At 43.3% G+C, this 19,387-nt stretch overlaps 1 protein-coding gene across 2 annotated transcripts in view; it reads right to left on the reverse strand.

Annotated features, from left to right (window-relative positions):
* The window catches only part of slit1a (slit homolog 1a (Drosophila)), an 89,267-nt gene that overhangs the window by 15,855 nt on the left and 54,025 nt on the right, over nt 1-19,387 (reverse strand). For both annotated transcript variants that reach the window (XM_042433357.1, XM_042433356.1), the window contains exons 9-15: nt 15,250-15,397; nt 9,682-9,753; nt 6,234-6,305; nt 6,060-6,131; nt 5,658-5,801; nt 3,914-4,077; nt 2,847-2,870 (exon numbers count right to left, since the gene is read on the reverse strand). In XM_042433357.1, coding sequence (XP_042289291.1) covers nt 2,847-2,870; nt 3,914-4,077; nt 5,658-5,801; nt 6,060-6,131; nt 6,234-6,305; nt 9,682-9,753; nt 15,250-15,397 — 696 coding nt within the window. The remainder of the gene's footprint in view (nt 1-2,846; nt 2,871-3,913; nt 4,078-5,657; nt 5,802-6,059; nt 6,132-6,233; nt 6,306-9,681; nt 9,754-15,249; nt 15,398-19,387) is intronic.

Below are 19,387 nucleotides of genomic sequence, written 5' to 3' on the forward strand. Positions count from 1 at the left end.
ACTTTCCCATGATGCTCTTAGTCACGCATCTGGTCGCTCTGCAGCTGTATGTCAGTAGTTTGTCCTGTTGTGACCTAAGCGGCTGCTTTGTTAACTAATTTGACCTGAAGTGCCCTAAATAACACCCTGCAGCTCTCCTACCATTCATAGGAGGGATATGAGTGGGTGGGGGCAGGAGTAAGTTATTTCCGAGAGGTGATAGAGTGGGAGCAGTGGGGTGAAAAGAACAGTAGCAGGGGAGATTGAGATAGGGATGCCAAAGAGGATTTGGGCAGCCGGCTTCAGTGAAGCAGAGTACCCAGGAGAGGGAGAGAGGATGGTGAGAGAGAGATAGATGAAATAATGCACAGGAAAGTAGACAGACAGACAGGTGGAGTCAAAGGAGATGAGAGGGAGAAAAAAAAAGGGGAGGGCATGAAGGACATAAATGTATGCAGGAAAGCAGGAGGGAAAGGAGAGAGAGAAGACAGATGAGAGAGAAATGAAAGGTGAGTGGCACAGGTACAGAGAGACGTCTGTCCTGATGGAGGAAGAGCAAGAAGAATGAGGCAGCGTGGGGAGTGTGGGACGTTTTCCTGCACCTCCTCTGTCTATGAATAGACGTTACGTGCCAAAAAGCGTGCTGCCAGTTACATCATGGTTGCTCAATAATGGAACAGCACTGGGAGCCACTTAGAACAGTGTGTGTGTGTGTTTGTGTGTGTGTGTGTGTCTGAGGGAGTGTGCATTGTGTCTCAGTGTCTGTGTATATATAAGTGTGTATGTGTGCGTGTACAGCTTATGTGTGTGCACATGTTCCATTTAGAGGGAACAGCCCAGCGTTTTCTGTTAGGATAACATTTTGTGTCCCGTCCTCTTTTTGCATGCTCACATCGGTGCACCTCTCAGAGTTTTGGAGATGACATCAGCGGGACACCGTGGGGCACCCAGACCAAAGTCATGAGCAGGAAAACCTCAAACAACTAGGACAAAATCCTACAGCAGTACAGCAGAGTATCAAGAATCTATCCAAATAAATGGAATGCCATTTGAAACCATAACCTAACCCCAAACCCTCATCGCTGACTTTATTAGAATACGTTTGGACACGTTTAGAGTGAATTGCATTCACAGAAATGACTTCCTCTGGCTGCCAGTGTAAAAACTTTCCCTGAAGCTGTGTCCCTTCTTAGCGTTGGCCCATTGGAGGGTGCAGATAGACACAGCAAAGCAGGTCATTAAGGAACTTTCCCTCACTTGGCCAGACAACAGGAAAAGGCATTTCCTGCTAGAAAGGAAGCAATGAAAGTACAGCGCAGCGCTTTGATCCTGAGGATGTAGAGGAGCCAGGGGAGATTCGTGAGCCTGAGTCATCGCCGTCGTCACAAGTGCGTGGTGGCGACACTTTTACTGTCAGCAGATTTAAACGAAAGAGGAGAAGACACAGAGGAGAGGAATGAGGTTTTTCCTTTCCGAGGCGCAAAATGACTCATCACTGAAGTTGTAGAAGTTCTCATAATTCCTTGCAGCTTGGTTCCTCATTATCAATGTATTATGGAATCCCATCCTGTCAGTGATTGTGTGTGTGTGTGTGTGTGTGTGTGTATGTATATGTGTATAATGTGGAGGCTTTTATTGTTATCATTCAGGGAGGGTGAAATTCTCATTAATCACATTTGGCTTTGATCTTCCTTCTGCTTACATAGTACTCCCATTTGTTCTCTAAGCCAGTGTAGAGCTTTATCTCAGCTTAGCACACAAAGACACATTCATTTACACGCATGCACACACACACACACGCACACACAAGCATCCACACAACACACAGGCACACACGGAGACACACACACATACACACACACACACACACACACACACACACAGAGTTTGACACACATCACTGCTCCTCCTAGTTATTTTCTTGGAAGTGCTCTTGTTAAGAGGTCCGGAAACATCCGCTGATAGGAATCTGGGTCCTCTGGTGGGCTTTATTTTCTTTAGCTTTTACTGATAGAAAGGACACACTTTCCTTCCCCTCTGTCCTTCTCTCCCTCCCTACTTTCTTTGCCCCTCTTGGTGAGTGACTGTGCTCATGCCAAAGCAAAGAGCCACTTCCTTTCGACTCTATCTGCTGAGACTGTTAGAAAAACAGACCCGAGGAGAAACAGACGCACTCGCACATATATCACATTAAAATGCACAAATGCACACCTCATGGGCCCAATTTGCTGTTCTCACATACATAAATACATACGGTGCAGCCACCACCAGCATTCAATCTTCAACCAATTTTCCCCCAAAATGCCCAGTGAACTTCATCCTACCATCATCAACATTAAAGGATGATTCTGGTTTGTTTTTTATAGTTTTGGTCATTGTTTCAAGAAACAGTGGACGTAAAACCAAATGTGAGTCCATCAGCAATGTTGGTAATAACCCCTCTTGTACAGTAAAACTGTTTGCACACAGCTATGGCAAGTACAAGGCAAGATGCAAGTAAGTCAAAGTTGAAATCGGAAGTCAGTCGTACACTGCGATGGATGTTAACACCAGACCTGTGGGTTCATTTAAAACCTGTATGCTCATCTGACTGCTTACGTTTCTTGCCCTGACTTATTTTTAACAAAGTTGCCATGTTCCCAGTTCTCAGTAATTAGCTTAGTAAATAAAATACCATGAATGATGACAAAACTGCGCATTATAAGACCCAAATTGTAATAAAGTGGAATTATCCTTTAACCTATGGCAGAATTTCATTTAAATGAACGATGAGTAATGGAAAAACTGATGCCGCTACATGGTTAAGGGTGAATAATTAAAGAAAAGAGGAAGACAATGATAGGTGTGAACATTTACGAGCCACTCACCTGGGATGAAGTACTGCTCTTTGGCTGTGATGGAGAAAAGAAAGAGGGACGGATGTCAGTGAGACCAGTCTGGTCTGCATAGCTGTGGTCTCGCTATGCTTCAGAACAGTCATATATAGGGCTTATATATGACGACACATGACTCACATGGCACATGACTGTAAAACAGAGTAGCCTAAGACTATCTCTGTATAATGGCAATGTGGGGAAACGTAACAATGTTAAAAAGTGGTAAATATTTGGCTGTTGCTAAGGAAGAGTGACAAGGGGGAAAGACAGTGAAAAAGTAAGAAAGAAAAAGACAAAAAAAAAGGAAAGAAAAAAGAAAGAGAAAAACACATGGACCCCCTTCTTTAGCAGGTCTAGCCAAACGAGTGAGGCTGTAAAGAAGTGTGAAACCTCAGCAGAGTGCAGAGTGCCAGACAGCACTGCACAGTGCATAAACACAATAGTGGGCACAGGGTGGAGAGAGAGGGCATGGTGAGGCCTGGCTAGTGCAGTGCGGAGGAGTGAAGGAATGAGGGGGCGTGAAGGAAACCTGAACCTGGCAGGCAGAGAGCGGTGAGCGGGCAAGGGGAGATGGAGGAGAGATGGCTGGGAGGAAGGGAAGCCTGAGACTGGCAGAGGGCAGAGGAATGGTGGGCACGTACAGAAACTCTAGCCCTTATACCAGCTTCGACTGGTGATCTCAGCTCACTGCGGCTTGAATGTGAAACCAGACTCACAATGTGGTAATATGGAGGGGAAGTAGAGAAACAGAGAACGATCCCTCTCTCCTTGGCCCCAAGTTCGTCTGGGGAGATATTGATTGAGGAGCACCGGCACAGCAAATGATAGGCTGAATAAAACCTTTTGCCAGGAATGATCACTCATTATAGGTGCTGAGAGGTAGAGGGAACAATGCAGAGATAAAAGCCGCTCCCAGCGGAGAGAAAGAGAGAAGGTAAGAGTATAGCAGTGAGAGACAAGTGGAATAAAAACAACAAAGCCAGTCTGAGAGATAAAGAGCCCAAGAGAGTAATAAGAGAGAGACATTTGGAGACAGTGACGCTGAGCCACCAGCCTACCGGAGCAGCGGAATTTCTTGCTCTTAATCTGTCCGATGCGTTTGTTTGCCAGTCGGCGAGGGCTGGCGCAGCGGGCACCACTGGTCTCGATGGGGTTTGAGCGCAGGTAGTCAGCCAGCCACTTCAGATTACAGTCACAAATAAATGGGTTCTGGGCCAGGTGACTGGAGAACAGAGAGGGAGGGGGAGATGGTAAGAGAGGAATATAGAAGAAGAAAGGAAAGAAAAGAACCCACATTAAAAAACTGATGGGATAAACACCAAGAAAGAAGTATGTATACATTTGGACATTGGAGTCACAGACTTTGTACAGACTCTTACCAGAAATTGTAGAAACAAATAGTGGGGGATAATTTAATATTATTGTGTACTGACTCTAAGTTGTAAACTATATCATAATGATATAATCTTATCATTTAAAGGAACAGTTTCATATTTTGGGAAAAAAGCTTATTCCCTTTCTTGCTGAGAGTTAGATGAACAGATTGATACCACCCTTATGTCTGCATGGTAAATACAGAGCCTGCAGCAGCAGCCAGTTAGATTAGCTTATAATAAAGACTACAAATGGAGAAACAGCGAGCCTGGCTCTGGACTTCAAGAATGCAAATAAAGCGTATTTCCCAAAATGTCAAACTATTCCTTTAATGTCTGACAAATTTCTGTTATTGTTATTGAATCTAAGCAATCCACAAACCCGCAAAAACAAACTGCATTGCTTTGAATATTAATTTGTTTTATGTTGAATATTTCATATTAAATAATTTTATAGGTGACTTTGCAGACATTTTCCAAATTGTGATAAACACTCTTCTTATGGTCACTTTGGAGCCTGCAGTTTGAGGTGCTGCTGAATGTATTTTGTTGGTTATATGTTTTGAATATCTAGTCATTTACTATATCATTGATATAGTAAATGGGGTGGACAAAATATTAGAAATACCTCTCAGTAGAAAACAATACTGTTAAAACAGCACACCTCAAACTAGTACATAATAAACTGGCAACTGAGTGCATATAGATAGATATTAGAAAATATTTGATTTGAAATATCGATTTCAACCATAACACCAGACTCTGCTTCAGTTCAATGAGTGTGTGTTGTCAGGAATGCTGTTGCAGCCATCCAAATTATGTGGTGGATTTGGATGACCAGAGACCAGCGGTAAGACTCTACATGTATTTTTACACCATGTTCAGAATGCAGGCAAAACAAGAGGCTCATTTTAGACTGAGACCATGAAACCCAGTGCCCCCTATATGTTTTCTATGTGTCTGGTGAGCCAAAGGGCAGCACTATCTATCCGTCATCTCCAACAGGTGTCTTGTATGCGTGTGTATGGAACTGATCAACATGCAGCATGTTTCAGAGCTGCTAGACACCACAGTGTGAGGTCTGTATTGATAACAGTGTGTGGTTTGCCTTGTTTATTGGAACAGAAAAGAAAGGAGAGACATTCATTTTAGCCAGAATAGGTGCTGTCTGAGCAACGGCAGTGGAAAGAGTGGGTGTGGTGTGAGCTGTTTTTGATCTTGATCTGAAGCTGTGTGTCTCCACGTCTTTGTGAAGATGATAGATTTACTCTCCTCTCTACCTTATCATTTCATTCCTGTTAATTAATTAATGTAATCACACAGGACCTGCGAGTAAACAACTTCTGTGTTGGCTCATGTTTTATGGTGAAGGCTCAGTATGTGTCAGAGCATGTACGGCAGCACACACATGTGTCTGTGTTTGACTCACAGGGTCTGTATAGCTCGGAGCGAAGTGAAGGTGCCCTTGGCGAGGGTTTGGATCTTGTTGTCATAGAGCGATAGCAGCGAGAGATTCTGCAGGTCCTGGAAGGCATTGGCACGAACGCAGTGAATCTTATTGGCATTCAGCAACCTGGGAGAAGAAGGAATGAAAAAAAGAGGGAGGGATGAGGGGGGAGAGGAGAAACAGAGAGGAAGGAAAGGAGAAGAGGGAGGGAAGCAGCTTGTCAGAGTTTCTTTATGCATTCATTCATTATGCATTCCAACTAGAAAACTATGCACAGGTACAAAGTTTATTTGAAGGTTATGACTCCTTTACTGAGTGGGAGTTAAGGGATTCTGGTATTCAGTATACCAGTGCATCAGCAGAGTGCGTGTATGTTCCACTTACAGCAGTTGCAGGGCGTAGAGGCCGTCAAACACCCCCTTGGGCAGGTCGGTGATCTTATTTCCATACAGCACGCTGAGAAATCACAACACAGACGTGCTTTAGACACGGGAAACGACAACCAAGACGATAATTATGCACACATACATGCACAAACTCTGCTATGGGGTCACTTACAGGGAGTTGAGGGAGCGCAGGCCCTGGAAGGCATCAGGGGCTATCTCTGAGATCTGGTTGTTACTCAGGTCTCTGTGTGAAAGAGGACGGACAATTCAAGTCATGGAGATGGAGGAATTTGTTCAAGTTTAGTGAAGAAGTCAAAGATTAAATTGGTTTCCTCTGGGGGGTTTGACCCCACTGTCACTGGATGTCACCCTCACAGGAATCTGAGGTGGATGTAAAGCCCCTGCTTGTTGCTGGCGAGTGGGGAGGAAGTAAATGTAGTGTGAGTGGGATGAAGATGAGTTCCAGCTCTTTCCCATATTTGATGGTGCATCCCTTCAAGGGATTTGATGAAATGGAGCGGGATAGAGTCTCCTAGCCAATCAAAACATTTACTTGTATTATTTGTGGCCTATCAACTAGCCCTGTGTTGTCTCATGATGTGTGTGTGTGTGTGTGTGTGTGTGTGTGTGTGTGTGTGTGTGTGTGTGTGTGTGTGTGTGTGTGTGTGTGTGTGTGTGAGTAAAAATGGGGTGTGTGGCTGAAATCCAGAGCAAAATACAGTAGACTGCCTCTGAACATAGCTGTTGTTAATAGGATCCACAGGCCTCTCCCCACAGGATAACCACTAAGCCTGTGTGTCTATGTGTTTATGTGTGTGTGTGTCTGTGTGAGTAAATGCAACAGTAAAATAAGAACAGTGGGACAGAAAGTGAGAAAGACAGATGGAGAGAGAGAGTTAATGGAGTATGTGGACTGAACTCCAGTCGACTGGATACCTTTGAAGGAAAATCATCATGTGGTGAAGAAGAGGGATATTTTCTCATTTGGGGGTAACAGTTAAATAAGTACCCATTTGTCTTCTTGCAAAGGACTGAGGTTTCCTGGAAATGAAAATGCAGTGAAAGGAGCCAACATCTGCACTGGTGTGTGTCTGTAAACTCAGACACTAGTGTGTTTGTGTATGTGTCGGTGTGTGAGGGCTATTACTGCATCCCTGTCTTAAGGAGTGGTTCATGTGTAGGTCATCCAAACTAGGACAAGGTGAAAGAGAATGTGTGTGGCTGGCATTTACTGGGATAAGACGACACACAGGGTCAGGAGAGGCATTACACACATACCTGTACACGCCATAAATAAGCAAACAAATGCACAACCATGGACACAAAAGCCTATATATAACTTTTACTTACCCAATGTTCCCTTTTTATCAAATATTTAAGTATTAATATGCCAGAACAAGCCACTAAAATATAAAACATACATATTAACATCTGTAGAACATGACCCAGGAGGGTGACCATATTCAACATGATGTATTGGTGCTGTCTAGACACTCTTTGTACTGAGGTTGTTGGACACAGGACCGACTGGGCCAGTGAGGGCACGCAGCCAGCTGAATCAACAGAGCCGCCAAGGGTCAACACAGACATGCAGCCGTGCATTGTTGTTGCTAAATGCAGAATCAGCAGCAACAGTAGCAGGTCATGTCTGTTTGGAGGACCAGATGGAAGACATTCTTACTGCCATTAGATCTGGTTCGTTTATTTTCTATAAAAAACAACGATTTCTATATAGATATACAATATTAATAACATTGATTAAAGACAAATTACATTTTTGTCACACCCATTTAGTTTTGGAGTTCATTTTGATTAGATTAGATTATTTTGATTTATTTACTTTTATGTAAAAACCTAACCTGTTTTGAGTCTGTATGATTCACATTTTTTGCATGTACAGTGAGAAAAAAAATCTTTCATTCTTGCTTTTACTTTTGTAGATATAAGCATCACATTTTTGTAAAATCAGGATAAGGGGAGCTACAATGAAATAGCAGTTTCATTGATACTAGAGTACTCTAGTCTTATAGTGAGGGCTGGCCAGACTTGCCTTGGACCAGCCCCTAGTTATGCTGCTATAGGCCTAGACTGCTGGGGGACTTCCTATGATGCACTGAGCTCCTTTCTTCTCCTCCTCCTCTCCATCTGTACATACTCATGTACCATTAATGCATGTTACTAACTTGGCTTCTTCCTCAGAGTTTTTGTGCTTTCTTGTCTCACAGGTTCCTGTGGATCATGGTCATGGACCACCAGGTTATGGATTTCAAGCTTCTGTGGGTTGTGGACCCCGTGCTGCTGTGATCCTGCTCGATGACCACGCCTGCTATAATTATTATTATTAGTCATATTTCTAATATTATTATTGTTGTTACTGTACTTCTCTGTGTCTCTCTCTCCCCTCTCCCCCTCCTTCTTTCTGTCTCAACCCAACCGGTTGAGAGAGAAGGAGGGAGGTTAAACGAGAAACCGGTTAAAGGGGAGTTTTTCCTTGCTGCTGTCGTCAAGTGCTTGCGCATGGGAGCATGTTGGGTGTCTGTAAATTAAAGCGTACGGTCTAGACCTGCTCTTTGTGAAAAGTGCCCTGAGATAACTTCTGTTGTGATTTGATGCTATATAAATAAAATTGAATTGAATTGAAACAGTAAGTACAATTTGTTAATGTGTTAATATTTAGAGTTGTTGAATCTGTGAAACTGTCATCATATTTAACTTGTATATAGAACTTGTATAGAAAGAAAACCACATATCATATTTGATAAGTGATTATCCCATTTTGCTGAAGAACAACAAAAATGCAATGCCACCTATTTAATTTAAGAGTTTCCTTCACTTTCACTTTAACATAAAAACTTGATCAGGTTGAGTTGGCATGGCGTTTTTTGTAATCACAGTAAAGAAAAGAAGTTTTTCCATTTATTTTTGCGCATTAAAGAATAATTTGAGATTTCCCTGGCACTACAATGAGATAGCTGCTTCAGCTGTACTTCTCTGTATTCACCTCATTTGAACTTAAAACTGTCCCTAGACTTGGATGATAAAACGGTGTGGAATCCTTTAAGAAGGGTAGAGAAACTCCCTGACCTTCCGTTTCCTCCGTCTTCCTGCTGCTATGTCGGTCAGGCCTGGTGGTGTTGGCGTTATGGGTTTGGCCGACTGGTGTGTGCTGGCTGGGTGACTGGACGGCTGGCTGTCAATGGGTGAAAAACCACTCCGTCTCAACTACCAGCCTGTCAGTGCTCATTCCCACAGAGAGTGAAGCCTCAGCCCTCATTCCAGCACACTCTCCGTCCCATCATCATCCCAGCCACAGTTTACAGTTTGCCCACGCAGGCACAACACACACACAGTCCGGACAACACTAGCCAGGGGAATACCAGCGCACACCAATGAAAGATGAGAGCTGTTATTATGCTCATGTAGCATCTGAGTGCTTGCTTTCCATGCCACCCCAAGTCTGAGAACAAGAATATGTTCTTTAGGCGCAGACAAAATAAATACTTCATGCTCCTTAGCAGAGGAATGAGACAACTGCCAATTGTCGCTTCTTTTTCCAGCCCTCAACCTCTTGTTCTCATCTGTATTATTTAGCCCTGAGGTGAGTGTACTGCTGTACTTACATCCTACGCAGTTTCTTGTAGGGAGAGAAGGCTCCGGGAGGAACAGACTTAATCCCATTCTGCTCCAGACGTCTGGAGAAAAGAGAAGAGGAGATACCATCAGTTAACCAAACAATAGACTTCTCCATGGCAACAGAGCTGAGTAATCCCCCATCACCTCCGACCCTTGGTGATTGGCCTGATTATATTAGCGGAGATCTATTCCCCAGCTGTAATAGGTCCAGGCATGTGAGAGTCATAACATCCTCAGAACCAATAAACAGTCTGAATACTAAAGTGCTGTGGACTAAATACTAAAGTGCTCATGGAAAAGGCCTTGTCTCAGTTTGTGGGAGGGTGTTAAGGCCTTCAGCTAAAAGTCATATTTCTTTTTGATGTAACATTTATAGTTTCCAGCACTTATGTTCTCATATGAGATCCTGAAATCAATAATGATCTCACTTGTTCTTGTAAAATTTGTCTTCATCCTCTGGGTGTCTCCAAAGTGTCCACTGAAACCTTTGCAGCGAGGTGAAATATGACTACTTTTAGTTTACTTTTTCCAGTGAGCCTAAGAGCTGCTGAAGCAAAGTTTGTCAGAATCTCACTTTACAGACAGTCCAAAAATGTGAATGAATGAAAACACACACAAACATACGCTTGGTCACTTAGTACAGAACAGTCACAAACCCTAATCAGTCTCAGATGGTCTTAGGGAAACAGACATCACTAAACCCCATTAGTGTGGGCATGCATGGCTGTGTGTTTCAGGCCGGCTGCTACTCGGTCCCAGACCAATTCCCTGGTGTAGCTGGCAGAGGGCTGTTTATCTGCAGGTCAGTTCACAGCTTTTAAAACTGTCCTTAACAAGGCTTAGCAGAGCCCGGAGGGAGCCAGCTGTGGGTCTGTCTGGTTGTCCTGCCATACCGCCTCCCAGCAGAGCAACTGGCTGCAGGAACAGGGGACATGGGCCTGTGTGAGGTGTGGTAGGCCAGTGGCTACAACTGGGCTAGTGAGGGAATCCAAAGATCATTAAAATGCCATTTCTCACCACAGGGAAATGAGAAATATTTAAAAATCTGCAAAACCCCTTGGCAAACAGAATGTTGTTGATAGATTTAAAAACCCCCTCTTAAAAGTATTTGATTACTTGGGGCAGGAATATTTCCACATGATTTAATTATTCTATTAGATCCATTTAAAATTTACTACGCGCCTCTTAGGCCTCCTGCATGCGATGTTTATGTCTACTCATGGGGGGTAAATGTTTTGTTAGACAAGAACCACAGCCACTTAACAGTTTTGAGTTTCTAAATTTTTCAATCAAGAATCTTACCCCTTTAAAGGAGTGGCCTCTGTTTATAGAGCGATATAAGAGCACAATTGACATTCTTAGGATAGCAGTGATTCCAGACCACAGATTCCTGTGGTGGACGTGTTCTCTCTGTCTGTTTTTCTCTGCCTGTCCCAATGTGTCCGTGGATTTACAGCAGAGTGACAGCACTGTGGTTCCTCTGCCCTCACCATGCGGCAACGTGGTGGGCCAAGTGGCTTTAGCGCCTTCTCTCATCAACCAGTTGGTCTGACTGGTCCAAACCAGTCTGGCACTTTACTTGCTGTTTGCATGTGTTTCAGTTTCAGAGCTCGTTGTGTACGTGCATGCCTACATGCTGTGGTACTCCAATGTGTGTCAGTGAATAAGAAAACCCTGTCTGACAAAGCCAGACAAGGGCACACAATGCTGTCTGACAACTTTTTAGCCTTCAAATTGTCACTCCTCAGTGATCGATATTTGCAAGCAACTAAATCCCTCCAATCAACAAAGGGGCTGAGCCGTCCAATCGGCGGAGAAAAAAAGAAACAATCTGTCAGAGTTGCCTTCAGACGGACAATCAATGGCTCCCATCCAATTTATCAGACTGAACATTTGTATGTGTGTCTGTCTATGTGTGTCTGTGAGCTGGTGTTTGTGTCAGCCCAATCAATGGTCTTCATCCTTTTCATTAAGGTCTGAGCATGGTTTTCATTAAGGGGAAACACATTATGCCTTTGGGTATTCAGCCAGTGCGTGCGTGAGTCAGAAATGGATGGCAGGACCGCAGCGGCAGATGAAAGGCGCAGGGAGGGGGGGATTTTTATGGCAGAGTTCAGTCATTGCAGACAGAGACTATGGTGCATAATAATCTGTTGTGGTAGTGTTTAGGCTAACTGGGCCTGGTCTCACAAGAGAGGAGTACAGAAACCAGCTCACATCCCCACAGCCATAAACACAACACTGGCATTCATTAGGGGAGAGCAGGGCAGGGAGGTTGCAGTTCTCCGATTTGTACGTAATGAGAGCAGCATGTGTGTGTTTGCGTGTGCGAGAAAGTGTATGTGTGTGTGTGAGTTTCCGAGTGCCTCATTAACAAGGCATTAGGCTGGCCTTGATACCCAGCAGCCCGCCTTGCTGTAATTGAAACTGATTTTATAATGAACTTCAAGCACAGATCAAACCTGCTGTACCAAATTCTTGAGCGGAATCCCCCTCCTGCCCTCCCTTTTTATTCCTTCACTGTGGCTCTGCCTCCTCAAACCCGCCTGTGGTGATTTTGGCAAGCCAGGAAAGAGAAAGTGAAGAAAAAAATCGAGAGGGGAGGAGAATGAGTGAAGAAAAGTCCGTTTTGGGAATAGAACCTGTAAGGTAAGGCTCTGATGGGCAGGACAGGAGGAATGCACAGCCAGTGTTTCACCCCAGTCTTGTAAAAGATGAATCAGAACATAGTAGAGTTTATTAGCAGGACACGGTTAAGTACCAATTAGATGTGAAGGGCAGGAAGACTTTAAAAATGTCTTTACTCATCTGCTGTGTGGAGAGAATCTACTGTCTATAAAACCTGCATGGTTGAATTATCTTTCAGCCGCCTCCTTGTTCTCCCATTAGTGCTGCTTGCTGGTTATTGGGCTCATAGATCACATCACTGTCTCTCTGAGATCCTCCACTTGTGGAACATTACAGCTGGAGGGCATGCTTAAGAGGTCTACAAACTATAAAACATGGCAAAAAACTGATATGCAAGGCTGGTGCTGAGTTTGAATATTTACATCTCAAAAGTTAACCTGCAGGATGTATGATGTCTTTTAAATGACTTTTAAATGATGATCGTAGTATTTCCTGGGTGGTCATTCCATTATACAATAACATACAGAGAAGTGTGAACTGCGTGTCCAAATTAGGAAATTTAGCACACCACTGCACTAGAAATGGGTCAGGGTTGTTGGGGAACATGGGATCTGTGACTTCCATGCTAGCCGGGTATTTATAAACAGACCCCATAGGGAGGAGGAGACCTAGAAACTTGCTGTGTCCTCCTCACTACACATACGCTCCTTGGAAGACATGCAATGCAACCGCTGGCTTTTTCCCTTCATCCTCCCTTTTTCTCAATGTGCATAAATCACAGTGTTGCTGTACCATTTCATGCAGATTTCTGCCAGGGGCATTAAAGCCCCGATAAAGAACATTAAAGCACTACCTTGAGTCTAGCCCTGCATTCCTGGGAATTACAGTAGGCTGATAGCATGTGGGCCGTAAACAGTTAATGCCCAGACAGATGTTGGAGGACTGATAAACTGAGGGAGGGATGTTAGCAAAGCGCTCGCATGCGGTTCACAGCCATCTGAGCTGATAAGAGCATGTAGTCTCAGTTTAAAGGGGACCTGTTATGCTCATTTCCAGCTCTATATTTTTTTATTCTGGGACTCCATTAGAGAAGCTTTGCATGATTCACAGTTAAAAAAAGTCCCTATTAATCTTATACTGGATCTTTATGCAGCCCCTGAGCTCAACCTCTGTCTGAAACAGGCCGTTTTAACTCCTGTCTCTTTAAGGCCACCCTCCAAATGAGCCCACTCTGTTCTGATTGGTTAGCTTCCAGAAGCTGTGTCACAGCCGACTTCCAGCCGCTCGGGAGGCTACGTAAAGAAACCATGAAACAAACTATAGAAGTAGGATTTCACTTCTTTTTCTTTACTCGAAATATCAACTTCTCAAATACCTCCGTACATATTTGAGCCAGAATCCAATCCAAAATATGCGAGTGAACGACACAAAAAACACACGGAACAACCTTAACAACAATCCTAGCAACCAAGACTATGCACCAGACGGCTGTTTAAGGGCATGCGTGACAATCTGACGTCAACTTGTCGGCACCAAAAAAAAAACATTGCAAACGAAACGTTCAGAGCAGGCTGAAACCCTGGCTTTTGATTTGCAGGGAGCATTTCTACATATGTTAGCCTCAAGTTTTGGAACTTCGACCATCTTTAACATAGCTCTCCGACATCATAACAGTATATAAATAACAGAAAAATGCAACATGCATAATAGGTCCCCTTTAAGTCTGCTGTAAGTCTACATGTGTGTCTCAGTGTAGAGCAAATGGATGGATGGATGTCTCGCTACCAGGTGATGCATGGTGAGAAAAGTGAGCTAGAACAGCATATGTACATAAAACATGCATGTTTAAATCCTCTCAGCCTGCAGCCTGCCTCAGCCCTGCATGAGTGTACACAGACAGATAGATATGGAAACACATGCATACAGTATCTTTAATGTGCACACTCACACAAATGCCCTGCAGTGCCATGCATCAAAGAACAATGTGGCTGTGGATGTCCCTGCATTATTCTGAAATCCATCACTTCCCTCTGCTGCCGAGAGAATCAATTTGTACTGAGCTGAGGAATCTGAACTTCCTAAATAAGATTAACTCAGACTAGAATTATCCAGTTCTCATCAGGGTCATCTGTTGAACCAAATCTGACCAAAACCTTTTCTACACTGAGCTGCATATAACTAATAAAATGAAGGGAATGTTGATTTCTCACATTACCCTTTTGGGAAATTAAATATGATGAGTTTTGACATTACATGATGAAAGAAATTACCTTTTTGTTCTTTCTCTAATAGTTTAGCTGCAATATAATCAACACTATAGTGTAGGGCCAGATGTTGTATTGCTTTCTTAGACACATCGCAAAAGACAGCACCAAGTAAATAACTCTTCTTCACTAAGTAAATAGCTTCTTCTTTCCACTGATTTGTTGGAGCTGTAATAAAGTCTGCCCTGGAAACTGTTTCACTGACAAATTCATGTGCAAAGACTTAGAAAATGAACTTAGGAGCTAAATCAACACTTCTGTGATAATCATATAGAGCTCCTTCACACTTAAAGCTTGATAAAATAAGTTGGAAATAATGCTGATTGCAGTACGTATTGAAAAATTTGTTCTTTTTAGGGGCCTGGACTTGCCCTGTACACTTTCCTTCACTATATTTTATCACATCTCATATCCTGACTGCAATATTTAAGCAACTGCTCATGGATGATGCATTTTCTCCATATGTATATTCACACATATAGCATCATCTATTTATGATTACATATTAGGATTTGCTCTCTTCAGAGGAGAGGATGGAGGAAGGATTATTAATTTAATCTATACATCACTGGGGTAAATGTGACTGTGAACTATTTGTACTAAATTGGCCTTTAAGGAATATTTAACTGGGTGTCTGTTAAAGCCAGCGGGTGTTGTGCTCACATCTCGGCCATGCTGTCTGGAAGGTTGGCTGGAATGGCAGTAAGACCTTTCCCTCGACAGTCCACAATGTTGTTACTGCAAGTACACATGGCTGGACAGGAGCCTCCACCTGTGCTGCACGGCTGCAGGCCGGACGACTCCTGCTGACCTGCAGAGACAAGAAGAGGAGAGAAAAACATGAGGGATGAACCAGGAGGAAGAGAGGAAGATCTGGCCTCTGCAGGTGAGAGAGCACAGATGAATTTGGTTTCAGTGAGAGCAGCACGACTTAAAGCAGGATTACAGGGTCAGATTGTTTGCTGAAGGATTTGTGCTGTGACACAGAGCAGCTCTTGCACACATGTGGAGCTTAACCTGTTTTGCTGCTGTTCATGTCACCAGTGCTTTGTGCTTTATAAGCTGAATTGCAAATGAACACAGATTCCCAGGGATGCTTTTGACATTGAGAAAAAGAAATGAAACACCCCGCACTTGACTTTATTGTAAATCCGTACATCCTTGAGAATCAATGGGCAAGAAACTAGGTTATCTATCAAAGAAATGCCACCGTATATTGAGAAGAGAAGAAAGACATGAATAATAGAGTCGGGGCGGTGATTGAAGGCCTCCCAATAACATCCATTGATCTCTCCGCAAATTTTCCTCCTGAGTCTGCGTTCTCTGGGTGGAATTCTTGCCATTCTGCACATTCAGCTTTACAACCCCCACCTCTTCACTTCCATTTGTTCTGAAACACTTCAACTTTTCAATTTGCATACAGAGCACACAACCCATCACGCTGTCTCTAGATACCTGTTCAAATAGCTCCGGCACTGTCAACGATGTGGTGAAGAGCGGGCGCTTGCACTGCCAGTACGAATGTGTTTGGTGTGTGTGTGTGTGTGTGTGTGTATGTGTGTACAAGATGTGTGTATGTAAGCCTAACCCAGATAAAATGAATAAAACAGACTTTTAAATGGCCTCATTTACACAGCATTACTAATCCGAGTTTCAAACCATGAATATTTGATTATCTTCCTATCTATCGCTCAGCTAATGTTGGAGAGAGAGAGTGAAGGGGGAATAGAGATTCGGGGAGAGGAAGACAGAGTGAGTGATGGTGAAAGTCAGTGATAGAGAGAGCACGGTGCTCAAAACTCTACTCCACTGAAAGTTTGCTGCCAAACATCATGCTTCACAATGGAATTACAGGCGCTAGCTCTAAGGCCATTTAGCTAATAAGCAATGTTTAAGGTCAGGCTTTATGTATCTGGCCAATCATAATCAACTACTCAGATACAAGGCTGAATCAGGTAAACAAGACAAATAAGATCGAAAAGTGTGAATCAACACACAATTCACACAGTCGCTAATCCCGCGTGATCTGAGGGCCTGTGATCTGGGATGGCAGAGATTTGACAGATCTGGGATCAGGTGTAGGGCAGAGCAGAACTCCCTTCTGATCTAACATGGCATATTTGACAGGCCTGGGATCAGGGAGAGTGCAGAGCACAGCTGGAGCGGCCTTAACAATGACAGCTCTCTGACAGGTATACTTGAGGTGAAGCTGTTTGATGTACGCTCATCCCCTGTTCTTACTAGTTCTGTTTTCCCCATCATCTCTTTCACATCCGCCGTCTCCACCGCTCTATTCCTGTCCCATTTCCCTTGTTTTATTGGCTTTCACCTTTGTCTCCCTTTGTTTCTCTGTCTTCTTCTTCTCCTCTCTCTTCTCTCCCACTTGTCTGAGCATGCTCATTTCCAACCTCTCCAGTCCATCATCTCTGCCATTGACTGGCACTTCAACCCATTACCTCCTGTACATTTGCTTGCAAGGTTTTATATTTAACCTCACTCCACCTCATTTCTCTCATCGTTTCAAAATGTAATGTTATCACTGGCTTCTTCCCCATTTGTCTCTTCTCTGAAGTTCCCTTTCAGCACAACATTCGAGTTCACCAGTTCTCTCCCCCTTTTCCCTCCTTATACAGTCATTTCTTCCCTATTTCCAACTACAGGAATTGTATTTTATTCCACCCCTCAAGCAATTTATAGCTCATTGCTCATTTCAAACATAATATTTTTACTTCATTTATTATTCCTTGGGAGCAGTAATTCAGTGCAATAGTCATTAATTTTCTGTCAAATAACCCAAAACTGGCACCAGTAGCCTGCGTTAGATTCAAAACTTCCAACTTTTTAGTTCCCTCTCTTGTAAATGATCACAGGGTCTACTTGTAAATGTTTTGCTCAATAAAATCATTCAGATGAACTATTCAGATGAACTTAAACCTCTGTAATCTAAAATAGAGTCAGAGGATGATGACTAATTAAGATGAAAATGGGTATGTTCCTGCATATAGTTAAGATCCATAATTTTTATTGCTTTATTTTAAAGGAGCAGCAGAAAACAGATTTTTGCCTCGGGCGCTCAAAAACAGTTGTGTTTCCTGCTGTGCACCTGTTTAAAGTAAACAAGATTGTTTTGTGATGAGAATAGCTTAGAAAATGCTTCTGGTAATAGAAAGTGAAGACAAAAATGTGGAGAAACACAAATGAGCTGCTGGTCATGCACCAGAGTCCCTCAAAGTAATTAAAAAGTAAAAGTAAATTGGTTCAACAAAGTGTTTGCACTGAAAATGTTTATTTTTAAAATCCAATTTTCACCCGCAGATTCAGTATTTTCTTTTTTTTTTTAGTATCTGTTATTCTCCTATTTTTTAATTATTGATTATGAAAACATAGTTAAAATTCATTGCTTTTCAAGAACTGGAAATAATGAGCCATAGATTCCGGTTTTGGATTGTTTAACTTTAATGTGATTTTTAAAAGAGTTTGATAACAACTGACCTACTGGAAAGTGTGATATTATTCCTTGAAGTGAAGCAGTAAATGTATTATTCTGCTCATTACCGACCAATATTTACAATTTTGTGACGCCTTCCAGCCGAACACTGGGAGCGATTGTCAGTGAGTCATGATACTGAGAGTGCTGCAGAATTTTGCAACAACTAGTTATATGCTGTACCCCCTTTTTTTCCCTTCTGCCTCTCACAACAACAACATGCCTCTCTTCTCCCTCTTCCTCTCTTCCAACACAGCGTCACCCCGCCCCAAATCCCCCGCAGGTGTCCTGGCCTGGTCACAGCACAAACTGTGTATACACACACAGCGCTGAACATTGAAAATACAAGAAAAGCATGTGTGTGTGTGTGTGTGTGTGTGCCAGCAAGCAAGTCCCTAATGAGTCCTTCACAGGGAGTTCAACTTCTGGTCACTCATCCACTCAAGAAGAAACTGGGTGTATGTGTTTGTGTGTGAGTGTGTGTGTGTGTATGTGCAAATGTTTGCGTAAATGCATGACTGTGTATTCTTGCACAGGGGAGCTGAAATACTACTGGTAGTTAATGTGTTCATCCTGTTGTTTGTCTTGCCCAAAAAGTGTGAATGACCATTCGTTACACTCACAGAGAACCAATTATGCTACAGACATGAACTGCAACCCCCCATCATGCAAAACCTCAACTTTCTGGACCCCAAAGTTTCTCTGACACCCCCTGCTCCCTTTTCATATCTGGAATCGTTACACTCCCACGCTTTGAGTCTCTTTCCCTGGGCGATGAATAGTTAATGATCTGTGCTGTCACGCCGTATGGCTGCGTAAAAATCACAACCCATGGAGAGAGAAAGGGGGAAACACACCCACAAACACACACAAACGCAGACACAAACACTCCTCGCAGCTGGTGTTATAGTGAGATGGCCTTGTGGGGAGTGAGGGTTCTCATGCTGTTTTTCCATTGTCCTGATATGATAACCCCAGTGCACGTCATGCCACGCCCTCATGCACATGCTCTCGCTCTTACACACACACACACATAGTAGAACAGAGTTCAAAGCCACAATAATCTGTGTGCAAGGAGGTGAGAATCCATGAATAATGACAACTGAGGAGAGGGGTACTACTGTCAACGGGGGCAGCTGTGTGTTTTATATATGTCGGGCAATTTCCTGGCACCACTGCCAGCTCCTGAAAGCTGGAGACACATGAAAGGGCCAGAAGAGAGCTGTGGGGTTGCCCAGGGGCAGAGGAGCTGTCAGGTGGCTGCCAGGTGAATAATCTGACACAAAAACACAGTGGGTGTGGAAAGAGATCTAC

This window comes from Thunnus maccoyii, chromosome 14 (genome assembly GCF_910596095.1).
Source record: "Thunnus maccoyii chromosome 14, fThuMac1.1, whole genome shotgun sequence".
NCBI classification, from domain to species: Eukaryota; Metazoa; Chordata; class Actinopteri; order Scombriformes; family Scombridae; genus Thunnus; species Thunnus maccoyii.